General features: G+C 36.7%; 1 protein-coding gene across 3 annotated transcripts in view; it reads left to right on the forward strand.

Annotated features, from left to right (window-relative positions):
- GRIK2 (glutamate ionotropic receptor kainate type subunit 2) overlaps positions 1-15,325 on the forward strand; it is a gene marked incomplete at both ends in the record, with an annotated part of 630,446 nt that overhangs the window by 439,185 nt on the left and 175,936 nt on the right. For all 3 annotated transcript variants that reach the window (XM_079716371.1, XM_079716372.1, XM_079716373.1), the window contains one exon: positions 13,651-13,857. In XM_079716371.1, coding sequence (XP_079572497.1) covers positions 13,651-13,857 — 207 coding nt within the window. The remainder of the gene's footprint in view (positions 1-13,650; positions 13,858-15,325) is intronic.

Below are 15,325 nucleotides of genomic sequence, written 5' to 3' on the forward strand. Positions count from 1 at the left end.
TGAATCCCAACCAGATGAGTAGGTCAACTTGGCCACCCTACCCTGCCAGCAGCAACATACTATTGCAGTGGTGGGACAGTGGTGCCACCTACATCTGAACAAGAAAATAGACTGAATTTTGGATCTGCAGTTTTCCATTCTAAGAGCCCATTCTTCTCTTTTAAACAGAAGTCATCACCAACAGCCAGTCCTCTCTTTTCACTCTGCTTATACAAATTATTTCTTAAGAGCTGTCCATAACATGTTTTATCTCTCAAGTAGAATGAAGCCCTTTTTGATGACGTGTTCATGCTCTTGCCCCAGTGCTTTTTACACATTGCCTACAACCTACCAATTATCTTCCACACACGATTTTCTGTACATATCTGAATTCCATGCCCACAAGTTTTAGCAAGACTTTGTTACTCTTACTTTTTACTGTTAGGAATTTTTATATTTGCCCAGCGCTTCAGAACTACTTTGATAAGGAATTAGGAGAGGGGATGCCAGTGCCCGCTTTTCACAAAATCTTGAGCTCTGTTTGCTTTAGGAGTAGGAATCTATTAGGTGAAGAAAGAATACCAGATATTTCAGGCTGTGGGAAAAGGCACAGACATGTGAAAGTGCTTTGAGTATATGAATAACTACCTGTAAGTAGTCCACTACAGTTGGAGCACAGACAACGTGGGAGAGAAGTAGTGGTTGAGGGTGATCAGGCTGGCAACAGCAGAGAAGAAAGCCTTTGTAGGCCTCCTGAAGGAATTTAGGCTGTCTGCTATTCGTAATGGGGCAATTTTGAAGGATTTTAAGTACGTGAACCATATAATCAAATTGAGATTTTAAAAAATCCTTCTTAGTATCGCAGATAGAATTGCTTGTAGTTCACGAGCTAGGATTGGGTGAGACCAGCCAAGAGAATATTGCAAGAGTAAGAGCTGGTAAGTTCCAAACTGTGGCATTATCCAAACGGTTGGGCGAAGGAAATACAACTTCCAAGATATATAGGGTGGAGAAAGGGGGATATATAATAACAGTTTACAAATTGGAATTTAAGAAGAGGTCAGAGATTAGGACACTTCTATATTCTGGTAAATGTGGCTGGAAACAGAATTGATATGAAAAAGCAAATAGGGTTAATACAAGTTGAATTTAATTTTGAACATATTACACTTAGTTTTTCTATGGTATATTGATCTGGTTGGCAGTTAGACATGTAGTTCCATACCTGAAGATAATGGTCTGGAATGGAGATCATATTAGGAGTTATCAAAATAGATGGTGGTTGGCATCATGAATATTGGTGACATTGTTCACTTAGAGAACACATGTATGTTTCCAGTGAATCTATACTGCTGAACATTTCTTTCCTTTCCTGATGCTCCTGTTGATTCTGTCCTAAAACCTGCTGTATTCTGTTTGGCTTGACAAGTAATTACAAATTCAGGGCTTCCCAGGAATATAAAGAGTCTGGGAAAAAATGTACTATTCTTTGAGTCTGGAAAGTTGTGGGTGCCAGATGACAATCATGAGACCTGCAAGACCAGTAAGTCCTGAATTATGGCAGGTACTTACAGCCTAACTTCCCTTTCAGATCAGTATCTGATTCTCAGGTCCTGATCTCTGTGTTTTAAACCACACTTGATTACTTGACATGGATTCCTAATTGCTTCTCTTTATTTGAGATTTAAATGGTACTCATAAGGACAGATTATATCCTGACTCCAATTAACCCTACCACAGCGACTCAAGAAAGAAGAGTACAGACCTCTTTCCATGGCAGAAAGCACGTGCATGTTTCACTTTCCTGGCGTCACTAAAGTGACTGTTTTTTGCCTAGAAATCTATCCCTTCTATCCCAGGCATTTTAGTTTATCTCTTGCCCCTGCTGTTTTCTCTTGCTCAGGAAGTAGTGGCTAACATATTTGCCTTCAAATGCTTGTGAAAAAACCACCCATGAAGGAACTTCAGCCCTGGGGAAGCTCCTGTGTAGGCTAAACAAAGACAAATCCTTGAGCTGATCCTTCACGGAATCATCACACAGGTGAAAACACAGGACTATGTTCTTTGAGAATAGGCCCATAATGAGCCCTATGGTATGCACAACCTGCATCAGGAATGCAGGCTGCCATCTTCAAGGCTACTGCAGAGTTGGGGAGCGGAGGGGAGCAGTAACAGGGTAAACTGATATGCCACAGACCTCTCTTACCAAATTTCTGTAGTTTTTCTTGTCATAAAGCATTCCCTTGGTTGTTTTGAGTTTTTTGTTAGATTCCAGAGTTCCTAAAAAATTGATTTCTAAAAACTGTGACAGTTTTTGCCAGCTTATTCATTGCTTCTACAGCTGCTTTTTCTCTACCATGGTAGAGTTGAGTGGTTGCAAATGTATTGCGCACAAAGCCAAAAATATTCACTATTTGGTCAGCCATTTTGCTGACCTCTGTTCTGGAAATCTGTATACAAAATTTGCATAAAGATATTTGATTAGTGAATGCATGAATGGATACATTGGTGGATGAATGGTTGGATGAACAATAAAAATATTTTACATTTATATTTTAACATGAGGTTATTAAATGTAGATATCTGCATGCATCTTGTTAAACATCATATAACAACTTGCAATATACTCTCTTAGGAAAGCATGGTAATTTACTGATCATCCTTGGAGTTGCTGTTTTTACTTATAGGTCACTATTCCATATAAGAATGGTGGTAGCCAATTAAAATCAAAACATGCCAATTGAAAACATATATTAGTACTGAGAAAACATTCTTATTGTTATCATGAGCTTTTTTTTTTTCAAGTTCACATCATTCATTGTGTTCTTAATCTATCCAGAGGTATTGTTTGTTTGAGCAGTGGGATAAGTCATAATCAGATAGTTACAGTGAGTTGATTACTTATTTGTTAAAGAAATATCCATCTTCTTGGTATTGCTGTGTATGATAATGTCCTTTTCTCCTTAATCTCCCTTTTGAAAGCATGATTCTTCACTTTGCCTTCTCTTGAGCTTCCCAGGGCAAGATGTTGAGATCTTTTTTTTTTTTCTTTTTTTTTTTTTCCCTCATATTAAGGTATCGCTCTATAGTTTTAAGGAGCTGGCTCATCTCCCTCAGAGGAACTTCAGCAGCATCCTTGCCCCTACCCTTCATGCTGCCCATTCATTAGCCTTCCACTTCTAATCAACTTTGTAGCACCTACCTGATCTCCACACTCTGTAAACTAGTTGCTCTGTTATTATTATTTAATGCCTTCACTGTGAAGGCAGTGATAGGATACAAAGAGTAGGTACATAAGGCTCAGAAAGTAGAAAGAAATAAAGGATTCCATGGGAAAATATAAACTGCTCAGTTTTAAGTTTTAATCTCCATAACTTTAAGATGATGTCATTATTGGAACCATGTGTCTTTTTCATTTGGCCCATATGAATGCTATTAAAAAAGGTAATTTTTGTCAACCCTGTCTTCATTAAGGAAAAATTAAGAGTCATTAACAATATAAATATAAATTCATAAAATATAAATACTTTATAGTTAAGGATATTGTTACCCATAAACAACTGGAGTTTCGGCTGGTTGTCACAAACAAATTTTAAAAGATTTCTGGTCATAAGGGTAAATTCCAAACCAGACTGGGTCTAACTGAATATCCATTTCTGTTTTCCCACATAAATGATTTGAGGGCCACTGTTTCATAGGTCCTGATATTCACCAGAATGTTCTAAAACAAGACAGAGTCATGTTTCTCAAAAATGTACTCTCTAGTGACATTTTCCCTCTGGTAATTAATGAAGCAAAGTAACCATGTAAATAATACAGGATTATATAAAATAGATAAAAACCTTAAATTCATCACTAGATTGGAAGCTTCATAAGGGCTGGAATTTTTAGGTATTGTTTTGTTTTGTTCTTCATTGTTGTATACCTGGAGCCTAAAAAAGTGCTCGTACATAATAAGATTTTGATATATGTTTGAATAAATAAATAAATTAGTTATTAGTCCTATTGTAATAGTAGGGGATATTTTATACATATCATAGAAAATTAATTTTCATCTTAATATCCCTAATCTTCTGAAATCAAGAGAAGACAATGATAGTTCAAGGGTTATCACATGAAAAAGACAATTTAGATAAGGGCTTTATAAAGATAAAGGCTAAGGGACATATAAACTATACACTTAAAAGTATAAAGTTTTATTATACTTAAATAAAATATTTTGATCCCATTAACCTTAAAACGTATTTTACTTTTTCAGAACTTCATTTTGGGTTTATTCTGTGCCTAATCCCAGTCTAATGCAGATAAAAATATATGAGTTATTGCATTCCTTAAAACTGGGGTTGACAGTAGAAATGATGACAAATCCTTATTACAGATGCCAGTGGACTGAAGTGCCTTTACCTCTAGCAAATGCTGATGTGGAGATTTAAGACTATGTGAGAAATCAGTAAAGTTGCCCAGGAGAGTTTTATCACATTATTCATTGAACTCAGTATGTGGCACAGTAATTGCTTCTGGTACCATTTTTCTTATCTTACACAAGGTTATTATTTATTCTTGTGCTGTGTGAAACAGAGAAAGAGAGTCTAAAGGAGAGTCATAACTCGATGTAAACTATCTTGTGACACAGTGTAGCTGGAGATAGGGATCACAGCTGGAAAAGTGTGTCTTACTTCTCAGAATTAAATATGGGAAGAATGATATTAAACATTGTAGAGATCCGTAAATACTAAAAAGATGCACTCAGATAACATATTTTTTTCCTAGTGATATGAAACCCTGTTTAAAATATACGTCTAAATAGGCTTTTTAATCTCACAAGGACCAACAAATTTATTTGCCTTTGACAGAAGCTTCCTTATTAGCTGATAGGTGAAGGAAATCAAATTAATAGGTATGATGGTTACTACAAAAAGCTGGATTAGTGAGATTTAAATAGTGTAATAATTTTTGGAAGTTTTGCTCTGCTTTTTTATCTTGTGCATATATATCCTTCACATTCCTTATACACTTTTAGGTAATCACTGACGTTCATCATATTTTTCTCCAGTGTTCCAGTGAGTTTGTATGAAAGGTGTATCATAAATATTTCAGAACAAAAATTTTAAGTAGAGAGAGACAGTGATGACTTAACAGTGCAAATGGGGGAGAAACATTTTTTAGACACTCTTATCTTGTTACCTAAATCTGTTGGACTTATAATACGCTATTTTTACAAATTCTTTTTTTTTTTCCTATTTATTTATTTATTTGGTCGCACTGTGGGGCATGCGAGATCTTAGTTCCCTGACCAGGTATCAAAACTGTGCCCCCTGCAGTGGAAGCACAGAGTCCTAACCACTGGACCACCAGGGAATTCCCTATTTTTTTTTTTTTTAACCAATTCTTGAAGTATTTTTATGTTAAAAACCTGTGCTCTTCCTTGGAAAAGAGATAATTTATCATGTAGAAAATGAATATTTTGGATTATGTATTTACTTCTATTCTACAGTGTTGTTTTGATTGCACTGTTCAATTAGTAAATGTATTACCATTTTGTATGTAGTGTATTACTGGCTAATCCCAGTTGATTGAAAAAATAATAAAGCCATACAATGCATGTTAAGTTATCTAATGAACTCTGTGTAATTATGCATTTGTGTGGAGTTTGGAAACTATTACTAGGAACCATTTAATGTGGGAAGTATAGTATAAAAGTAAGTGATCCAGTAGTCTAACCACCTAGGTTGTATGCTGGCTGTTAACCTTAAGCAAATTACTTAGCACCCCTGCCCTCAGTTTCTTCATCTGTAAAATAGAAATAATAATATCACTGAACTCACATGCTTGTAATGAGGAATAAATAAGTTAATCCAAGGAAAGCACTCAGAGCAGGGCTGGGCAGTAAGTAGATGCTAGGAAAATGTTAGATAGTGCTATTACTTAGTGTATGGAACTTGAAAAATGGTCAACCTTTGTGACTTCTAAGTAAAAATAAAATACACATCCGTTTATTTATAAATCAGAAACTGGCTGAAACCAAAGTATGAAGTTGATACAATTAATTATTGTAACAAAATGCTTCTTTTGATCCCCATTCCACCAGCCAGAAATTCTCTAGCTGTACCCTCCTCTTCAGGGGAGCACAATATGTTCTTTTCAAGTCCCTAACGCTCTGCCTGTGGGTGAGGAGCCTGTGGATTTGTTACCACCATCCCCAAACCCCGTAGGGGAACTTAGCTGTCTTATAAATTTTTCCTTCAAGTTCCCTTGGCTTCCCCAGTTGACCATAGCAGTCCATTTCCATTCAGTTCATTACAGCAGTCATTTTATTTGCAAGCCTCCTATGTACCTGGTGATGTTGGCTGCTTTTGATGCAAATGTAAGGACCTATCTTGCCATATAAATGGCTCAAGTCTAGTTCAGAAGATATACATGTAAACCAGCACTCTCTGCTCAATATGGTAAATATTATGGTAAAAGTATTCAAAAGTTTTTGTGGGACAGTCAGAAAAAGAGACACCTGAATATGCCTGAATTGTGAATACCCAGTCAAGAAAGCTGTTTAGCTGCAGGTTTCCTCCTCTTCCAAGGTAACAAGGGCATTTAAATTGTGATCCATGGAAATGTGTTATCTAACTTGAAAGATTAGAAATCCAGGAAGAGTCCAGGAAGAGTCCAGGAAGAGAGGAAAATGAGTATAATATCCCCAAGGGTAGAAGAGGACTACATCTGTCACATTTGTAGTACTCTGTGTATCCCTGGGGAATACATTTTATATGTGATCATATATTACATAAAAATTAGACAGGATTTTAACTGTCCTTTTTACCTTATGGTAAGCCCAAATATCTAGCTTTGAATTTAGTTACAGAATAATTTCTGATTCCTATGTGTTTTACCTAATTTCATTTAAAAATGCAGCATATATGGATTTTCCACAAATTGTCTTATGGTATAGAAAGTGATAGAAGATTGTGGGAAAAGTATGTAACTTGGAATTTGGAAAACCTGAGTTCAAATCTCTTCTTGACCTCTTCTTAGGGGTTCTTTATTATCTCTTCTTAACTGTGTGACCTGCGAAAATTATTTAACCTCTTTGAAAAATGACAACTGTAAAATATTCCTAATAAAAATCACTTGAATCATATGAAAAGATGCTCAACATCATCTTTCCTTAGAGAATTGTGAATTAAGGAAACTATGAAAAATCACTACATACCTATTAGAATGAACAAAATCCAGAAAACTGACAACACCAAATGCTGATGAGGATATGGAACAACAGGAACTCTCATTCATTACTGGTGGGAATGCCAAGTGGTACAGCCACTTTGGCAGTTTCTTACAAAACTAAATGGACTCTTATATGATCTAACAATTGAATGCATTGGTATTTATCCAAATGAGTTGAAACATATCCATACAAAAACCTGCACATGGATGTTTATAGCAGCTTTATTCATAATTGACAAAACTTGGAAACAACCAAGTTGTCTTTCAGTAGGCGAATGGATAAGTAAACTATGCTATATTCAGACAATGAGATACTATTCAGCACTAAAAAGAAATTAGCTATCAAGCTATAAAAAGGCATGGAGGAAACATAAATGTATATTACCAGGTGAAAGAAGCCAATCTGAAAAGGCTACGTGCTATATGAAGCCAACTGTATGACATTCTGGAAAAGAGAAAACTCTAGACACAATAAAAAGATTAGTGGTTGCCAAGGATTAGAGGGGAGGGAGGGATGAATAGGTAAAGCACAGAGGAATTTTAGGGCAGTGAAGCTATTCTGTATGATACTTAACAGTGGTGAGCTACATGTCATTATATATTTGACAAATCCCATAGAAAGTACCACCCTAAGGTAAACTATGGACTTTGAATGATAGTGATGTGTCATTGTAGATTCATCAAAAATAACAAATGTATCACTCTGGTGGGGGAAGTTGAAAACGGGGGAGGCTAGGCATGTGTGGCAGCAGGCGGTATATGGGAACACTCTGAACTTTGCACTCAATTTTGCTGTAAACCTAAAACTGCTATAGAAATAAAGTCTATTAAAAATCCATTGAAAATTATTGTATCTAAAATAATGAAATAATAATTAAAAAGTTATCTGCCAGGTACCTTTTGTTTAATTCTCCAAACAACTTTAAAAGCATTGGTAAATCAACTTAGAGATGAGATAACTGAGTCAGAAAATTAACCAATTTATCATTTATTTAATTAATATTTTCTTTGCCCCTACTATGTGCCAAGCATTGTGTTAGGCATTGGAGATACTATAATGAATCAATGTGGCTGTTATATTCCAGGGAAGTGGGACAATCAAAAAGGATGTAAGCCAACAAATAAAAAATTGAAGATAAATTAATTATTATGAGAAAATAAAGTGTTGAGGTAGAGAATAACAGGATTTCCTTTACATAAGGAATCCAGGAAAGTTTTCACATTTCATTTGAGCCTTAAAGGAAGCAAGGAAGCTCACCAATGTTTAAGGGCATTATAGACAGATAGAACAATATGTTAAAAGGCTCTGAGGTAGAAAATAGCAAGATATTTGAAGAACTGCAAGAAAACAGGATATTTAGAATTTAAAGAGAAGATGAGGTCGGAGAGGGAAAGGTAGAGTATAAACCTTTATGATGAATATATATATATATATATTTTGGTTTTATTTATTTTTTATTAGTTTCTGCTTTATAACAAAGTGAATCAGTCATACATATACATCTGTTCCCACATCCCTTCCCTCATGCATATGATGAATATTTTATTTATTTACCACACGTTACTTGAACATCAACTAGTTGCCAGTCATTTAGTTAGGCACTGAAATATATTAATGAACATAATCTCTAATGTCTCCACACTCAAGAGTTTATATTCCAGTAGGGGAAGAAAGAAACACACACACCCCAATAAATAAATACACATACATACGTACATACACATGTGCATATATACATGCATACATACTTCAGATTGGGCTATGAGGAAAATATAGCAAGGAAAAACAATAGAGAGTAACTTAGAAGGGAGAGGTAGTTTATATATAGTGTGCTTTTTCTGAAGAGGTGATATTTGAGCAGAGACCTGAATGATGAGAATGAAACAGCCATGTGAAGATCTTAGGAAAGATCCTCCCAGTCAGAAAAGGAGAGAAAAGAAGGCGATACAAAGACCTCGGGTCAGGAATGAGCTTGGCAAGTTTGAGGACAAGACCAGTGTTCCTGACATGATGAGAGAGGGGAATGAGAAGCTAAGGTTAGAGAGGAAAGCGGGCAGGGCCTTGAAGGCCAGCGTAAGCAGTTTTGCTTTTATTCTAGTGTCAATGAAAAGGCACTGATAGGCTGTAAGCAGGTACATGATAAAATCATATTTACTTTTCACAAGATCTCTGTAACTTTCTGTGGAGAGTGGACTGTGGGGACATATAAATGGAAAAGAGAGGTAAGAGGCTACTATAGGAATCCAGACGAAAAATAAAGATTGCATGAACCACAGTGGCAGCAGGGATGGTGGGAAGAAATTGATGAGCTCAGAATATGTTTTGGGGCTTCCCTGGTGGTGCAGTGGTTAAGAATCCGCCTGCCAATGCAGGGGACATGGGTTCGAGCCCTGGTCTGGGAAGATCCCACATGCCGTGGAGCAACTAAGCCCATGCGCCCCAACTACTGAAGCCTGCACTCTAGAGCCCGTGAGCCACAGCTACTGGAGCCCGTGCTCCGCAACAAGAGAAGCCACTACAATGAAAAACCCGTGCACTGCAATGAAGAGTAGCCCCCACTCGCCACAACCAGAGGAAAGCCAACGCGCAGCAATGAAGACCCAACGCAGCCAAAAAATAAAATAAAATAAAATAATAAATTTATTAAAAAAAAATATGTTTTGACAGAAGAACTTGTACGATTTCCAAAGGTTAGAACAGAGAGTGAGAGTGACTCCCTAGCTTTTGAGTTGATCACTTTTGTGAGTGCTGGAACCATTTATCAAGATGAAAACACGTGGTGGAACAACAGGTTTCAGGGGTCACGAGGAGGAATTTGAATGTTATTCTAAATGCATTGGCAGTCTAGGGATGGTTTGAAGTGGTGGCGGTGATATAATTCAATGTATACTCTTAAGAAGATCATTTTTGTTGCTCTGTAGTGAATGAGCAAAAAGGGAAGCAAGGACGATGCCTCAGTGACTGGCTTGAGTAACTGGAAACTTTCCATTTTCCAAAAGCAGAGAGAACTGAAAAGGTGTACAAGTTTGGGGGAAAAGAAGAATTCAGTTTGGGAATTAAGGGATGTGAGATGTCTATGAATGACTAAGTGGTGCTGACAAGTGCTGCTGGAGATGTGTGCCCAAGACTTACTTGTAGAGGTCTGGGTCAGATATATAAATTTTGGCATCATCAGCATAAAGATGTTATTGAATTTGATGTGTATGGGTAAGATCATTTAGGGCTGTATTTTAAGAAAAGAAGGGGAGAGGGGCCATAACGAAGTCTTAAGAGTCATCTACATTTAGAATAAGGTAGAAAAGAAACAACAACAGAGTGTCCTGAGAAGCAGGTTATTGGAACAAGTACATATACTTTGAAATTAATTCTATATAAGGAGACAGATTGATTATTAAGGGGAGAGAAGATGACTCAGTTAATTAGGTCTTGGAGCAAGTGAAAGGTTATGGGGAGGTGCTATGTATCTTTTTTGTCCCTCCAGATTCATTCTTCACTCTTCTTCACTCTCCCAGGAGGGTGACCTGTGAGAATCACATTAATAGACTGCTGTACCCTCTGACTTTTGATTGGTTTTGACTAATGGGAAGCCCCAGAAGGAGATCAAAGGGAGGGAAGACAGCAAGGTCATGGTTTCTATCCTCATGGATCCTTCTGTAGTTGCCTTATACTGCTTATATCTCTCAACTGAATATCACTGTTCTGCTCAAAATGGCATCCTGTGTTGGGACCCTGACTGATAAAAGAATCAGGATGTAAGTGTAGAGATTGGTGCGATAAGCATAGGGCCAATTCCTCCGTAGCAGTAGACAAAGGAAAGAGAAAATGAGCACAGATAAATGGCTCTGGTGGGTTTTGTGGTCTGAAGGTAAAGGTATCACATGTGATTGCTTTTAATTTCTTGCTGAGGTAATTAACTGAGTATTAAGTGGGAAGCTGTAAGTATAAAGAAAAATGGATAAAATGTTCATCTCATAGAGTTGGAAATGGATGCTACCATAAAATGTTTAAGGATATTAATTTTAGGTGTAAACAATTAGCTGTGTTCTACTCTTCAGGAGTAGTCATGGGAAAGACAAAAAGTTGTTTACGTAAGGCATGGTTTTGTAAAGCCAAATACCCAAGCACAAGATGGGCAAAGAGGATGAGAATGCATGTAGTATAGAAATTATACTAGTGGACCAAGGGATGTCGGGCTGACAGTGAAGTGAAGAAGGGGTTGATAGATAATGGGAAAACGTGGAGGCCACTGTGTTAGAGGTCTTTATGGAACTGAAGAATTGTAGGCTTGGGTGTGATTGAACTATGAGTTGGATTAATGGGCTGTTAGAAATCCTAATTCAGAGGTATATCATTTTCTGAGAAATGCAGAGTGCAGTTTTGATCATGGGAGAGCGAGGCTAAATGAGAGAAGGACTTGGCAATGAGGAGGTAAAAGGATTGAGTGTGACCATGCTGATCCAAATGGATTTTGAATACAATAGAGAAGGTTGATAAGATTTGGAAGAGAGAAAAATTGTCATCCAGTTGCTAAAAATTTGAAAAGTAAAGGCTTCTCTTCCCACTTATCCCACAGATCTTAGTAAATCTTCTGATTCAAATTTCATTGGATAACATCAATTGTAAAGAGAGAGCCTGGTGTAGGAGGGTGGCATGAACCTCAGAGAAGCAAAGATCATCTCAGGAGACAGGGGAAGAAATGGTCTGGGGCCACAGTGAGGGGCAAGGGAAGGCACCAAATGTGCTTCTGTCCCTGAGGGGTGTGGAGGTGACACTGAAGAGAGTGTCTGAGACAGAGGATATAGTTCAGTAAGGCAGGAATGAAAGGGACATTCCAAAAATTGCGTGAAGATGTGGAACAAGGGTGCTGATCTTTGAGCAGGACTTCTTTCCCACAGTGGAACATCAGAAGAGCAGCAAACTGATCAAGCTAGAGAGTGCATGAAACAGTAGGGTCAGGCCAGGTCAAAGGATATGGGAAGAAAGATGAAATTAGCCTTGTTTCTGAGATGAGTATGGACGAGCTGACACATTGCTGTTTGTCCAAAACTCCTTTAGGTATTATGGACCTCATGAGATGACTGTTGTTCTCCCGGGGTTGGGAAGAGGGTGATTGCATTGCTAGATGGACTGGCTCGGCAGCCTCCTAAGCTTTTTCACTTTGCATTGTCTTTCTCTAAGAGAGAAGCTTCCAGAGGCTTTGCCCATTGTCAAATAGTAAGTAGTAGAGCCAATTGCACCCTGGTTTAGTTACAGGACAATCTGTCACACCATGCTCCATCCATTCCCAATAAAATATGCTAATACATGGATTCTCTTAGTCCTTAGTTAAACATATAATCTTTAATAGGGCCTTGCAGAGCCTTACAAGATTTGGTTCCTCACTTGCTCTTCATCCTTACCTTGTTCAGCTAATTCCCTCACATACTGGATGTGACTTCAATCATATTGATGGCTGTTGTCCTCGTCCCTAAGCACTCTAGTATCATATTGATCTCGGGCTTTTTACTGCTGTGTCCTTGTCCTGACATGCTCTTCTTTCAGATTTTCAAATGGTTAGACTCCTTCTCATCTTTTAGGTTCTAGTGCATGTTTCATCTCCTCAGAAAAGGTTTCCAGACATATTACTCAATTCTGTCTTATCTTCTCTTATCTTGCCAAGTACCTTGATGTCATTCAATATCTTATTGCCCTAGTTTATGTTTTTATACAATTTATCAGCATCAGAAGTAATCAGAAGAAAACATTTATTATTGTTTTCTTCCCCTATATCATGAACTTCATTTCTCAGGGATTTCTCATTTATATAGAGGAGGACTGGCTCATAGTAGGCTCCATAAAATCTTGTTGGATGAATGCATAAACACTTGATAAACATTAGTTTCTTCTTCTATATTCTAAAGTAAGCTACTATTTTTTCTCTTATAATTATAGTAGTTGTAATTTTCATGGTTCTTAGAACAAAATGTGATAATGTATATAAAAGTCCCTAATTCAGTTCTTAGCACATGATAGGCAATTAGGTAATGACTTTTTTTCATTCTTTTATCAATAAACCTCACTGAAACAGCACACCAGAAATTAATTATATGGTATAATTCAAATTGGGGTATTGTAATCATAGTGAAATTATGTCTTAGTATTATACACTGTATAGTATATATCTCATTATATATTATTTATTATATGTGATATAAGATGTGGTATAAGATATATAGCATTTTTATTATTTAGTTGTGGCGAAGTTATATTTAAATATTCTCTTGTGAGACCCAAATATTCCCAAAGTAATCTGCCTTCTTAGTGTTTCAAACTATGTTAATTACAATTAGAAGAAAATAAAATTGACTGTTCTAAATTAATGTGAAATTTTCTATCTTGTAAGAAACTTATAATTGTGATAGTAAGTTTCATGATTAACTAACACTTCCTACCTTCATGTTCGCTGTTTCCAGGAAGAACCCTATGTCCTGTTTAAGAAGTCTGACAAACCTCTTTATGGAAATGATCGATTTGAGGGCTATTGCATTGACCTCCTCAGAGAGTTATCTACAATCCTTGGCTTTACATATGAAATTAGACTTGTGGAGGATGGGAAATATGGAGCCCAGGATGATGCCAATGGACAATGGAATGGAATGGTCCGTGAACTAATTGATCATGTAAGTCCCTTTTCTCATTATTTATTAACTTTGGAAGATTTCTAATAGATTTACTTTTTTTTTTTTTTTTTTTGATGGTCAGGGGTTAATAATGTCAAAGAACAGTAATGTATTTTAAGTAGTTTTTTTTCCAATAATGTTATTAAAAGTATATATTATTTTTGACAAACCTAAAGGATGTAAGAGATGTATATAGTTCTATTAGAAACAAATGTCTGTCTTAAATTAACTAGTAGTGAGTGATTTGATATCTTGAAGTATTTGGTCCTAATTTGTAAAATGGAATGTGGTTTCTTTTTTTTTAATTTAACATCTTTATTGGAGTATAATTTAATTGCTTTACAATGTTGTATTAGTTTCTGCTGTACAACAAAGTGAATCAGCTATATGTGTACATATATCCCCATATCCCATCCCTCTTGCATCTCCCTCTCACCCTCCCTATCCCACCCCTGTAAGTGGTCACAAAGCACCATTGTGGCTGCTTCCCACTAGTTATCTATTTTACATTTGGTAGTGTATATATGTCAGTGCTACTCTCTCACTTCGTACCAGCTTACCCTTCCCTGTCCCCGTGTCCTCAAGTCCATTCTCTACATCAGCATCTTCATTCCTGTCCTGCCCCTGGGTTTGTCAGAACCATTTGTTGTTGTTTTTTTAGATTCCATATATATGTGTGTTATCATACAGTATTTGTTTTTCTCTTTCTGACTTACTTCACTCTGTATGACAGACTCTAGGTCCATCCACCTACTACAAATAACTCAGTTTCATTTCATTTCTTTTCATAACTAATATTCCATTGTATATATGTTCCACATCTTCTTTATCCATTCATCTGTCGAAGGACACTTAGGTTGCTTCCACATCCTGGCTATTGTAAATAGTGCTGCAATGAATATTGTGGTACATGACTCTTTTTGAGTTATGGTTTTCTCAGGGTATATGCCCAGTAGTGGGATTGCTGGGTCATATGATAGCTCTATTTTTAGTTTTTTAAGGAGCCTCCATACTGTTCTCCATAGTGGCTGTATCAATTTCCATTCCCCGCAATGGTGCAAGAGGGTTCCCTTTCCTCCACACTCTCTCCAGCATTTATTGTTTGTAGATTTTTTGATGATGGCCATTCTGACTGGTGTGAGGTGATACCACATTGCAGTACTGATTTGCATTTCTCTAATGATTAGTGTTGTTGAGCATCCTTTCATGTGTGTGTTGGCAATCTGTATATCTTCTTTGGAGAAATGTCTATTAAGGTCTTCTGCCCATTTTTGGATTGGGTTGTTTGTTTTTTTGATATTGAGCTTCATGTGCTGCTTATATATTTTGGAGATTAATTCTTTGTCAGTTGCTTTGTTTGCAAATATTTTCTCCCATTCTGAGGTTGTCTTTTTGTCTTATTTATGGTTTCCTTTGCTGTGCAAAAGCTTTTAATTTTCATTAGGTCCCATTTGTTTATTTTTGTTTT

Source organism: Hyperoodon ampullatus (genome assembly GCF_949752795.1).
Source record: "Hyperoodon ampullatus genome assembly, chromosome: 12".
NCBI lineage: Eukaryota > Metazoa > Chordata > Mammalia > Artiodactyla > Ziphiidae > Hyperoodon > Hyperoodon ampullatus.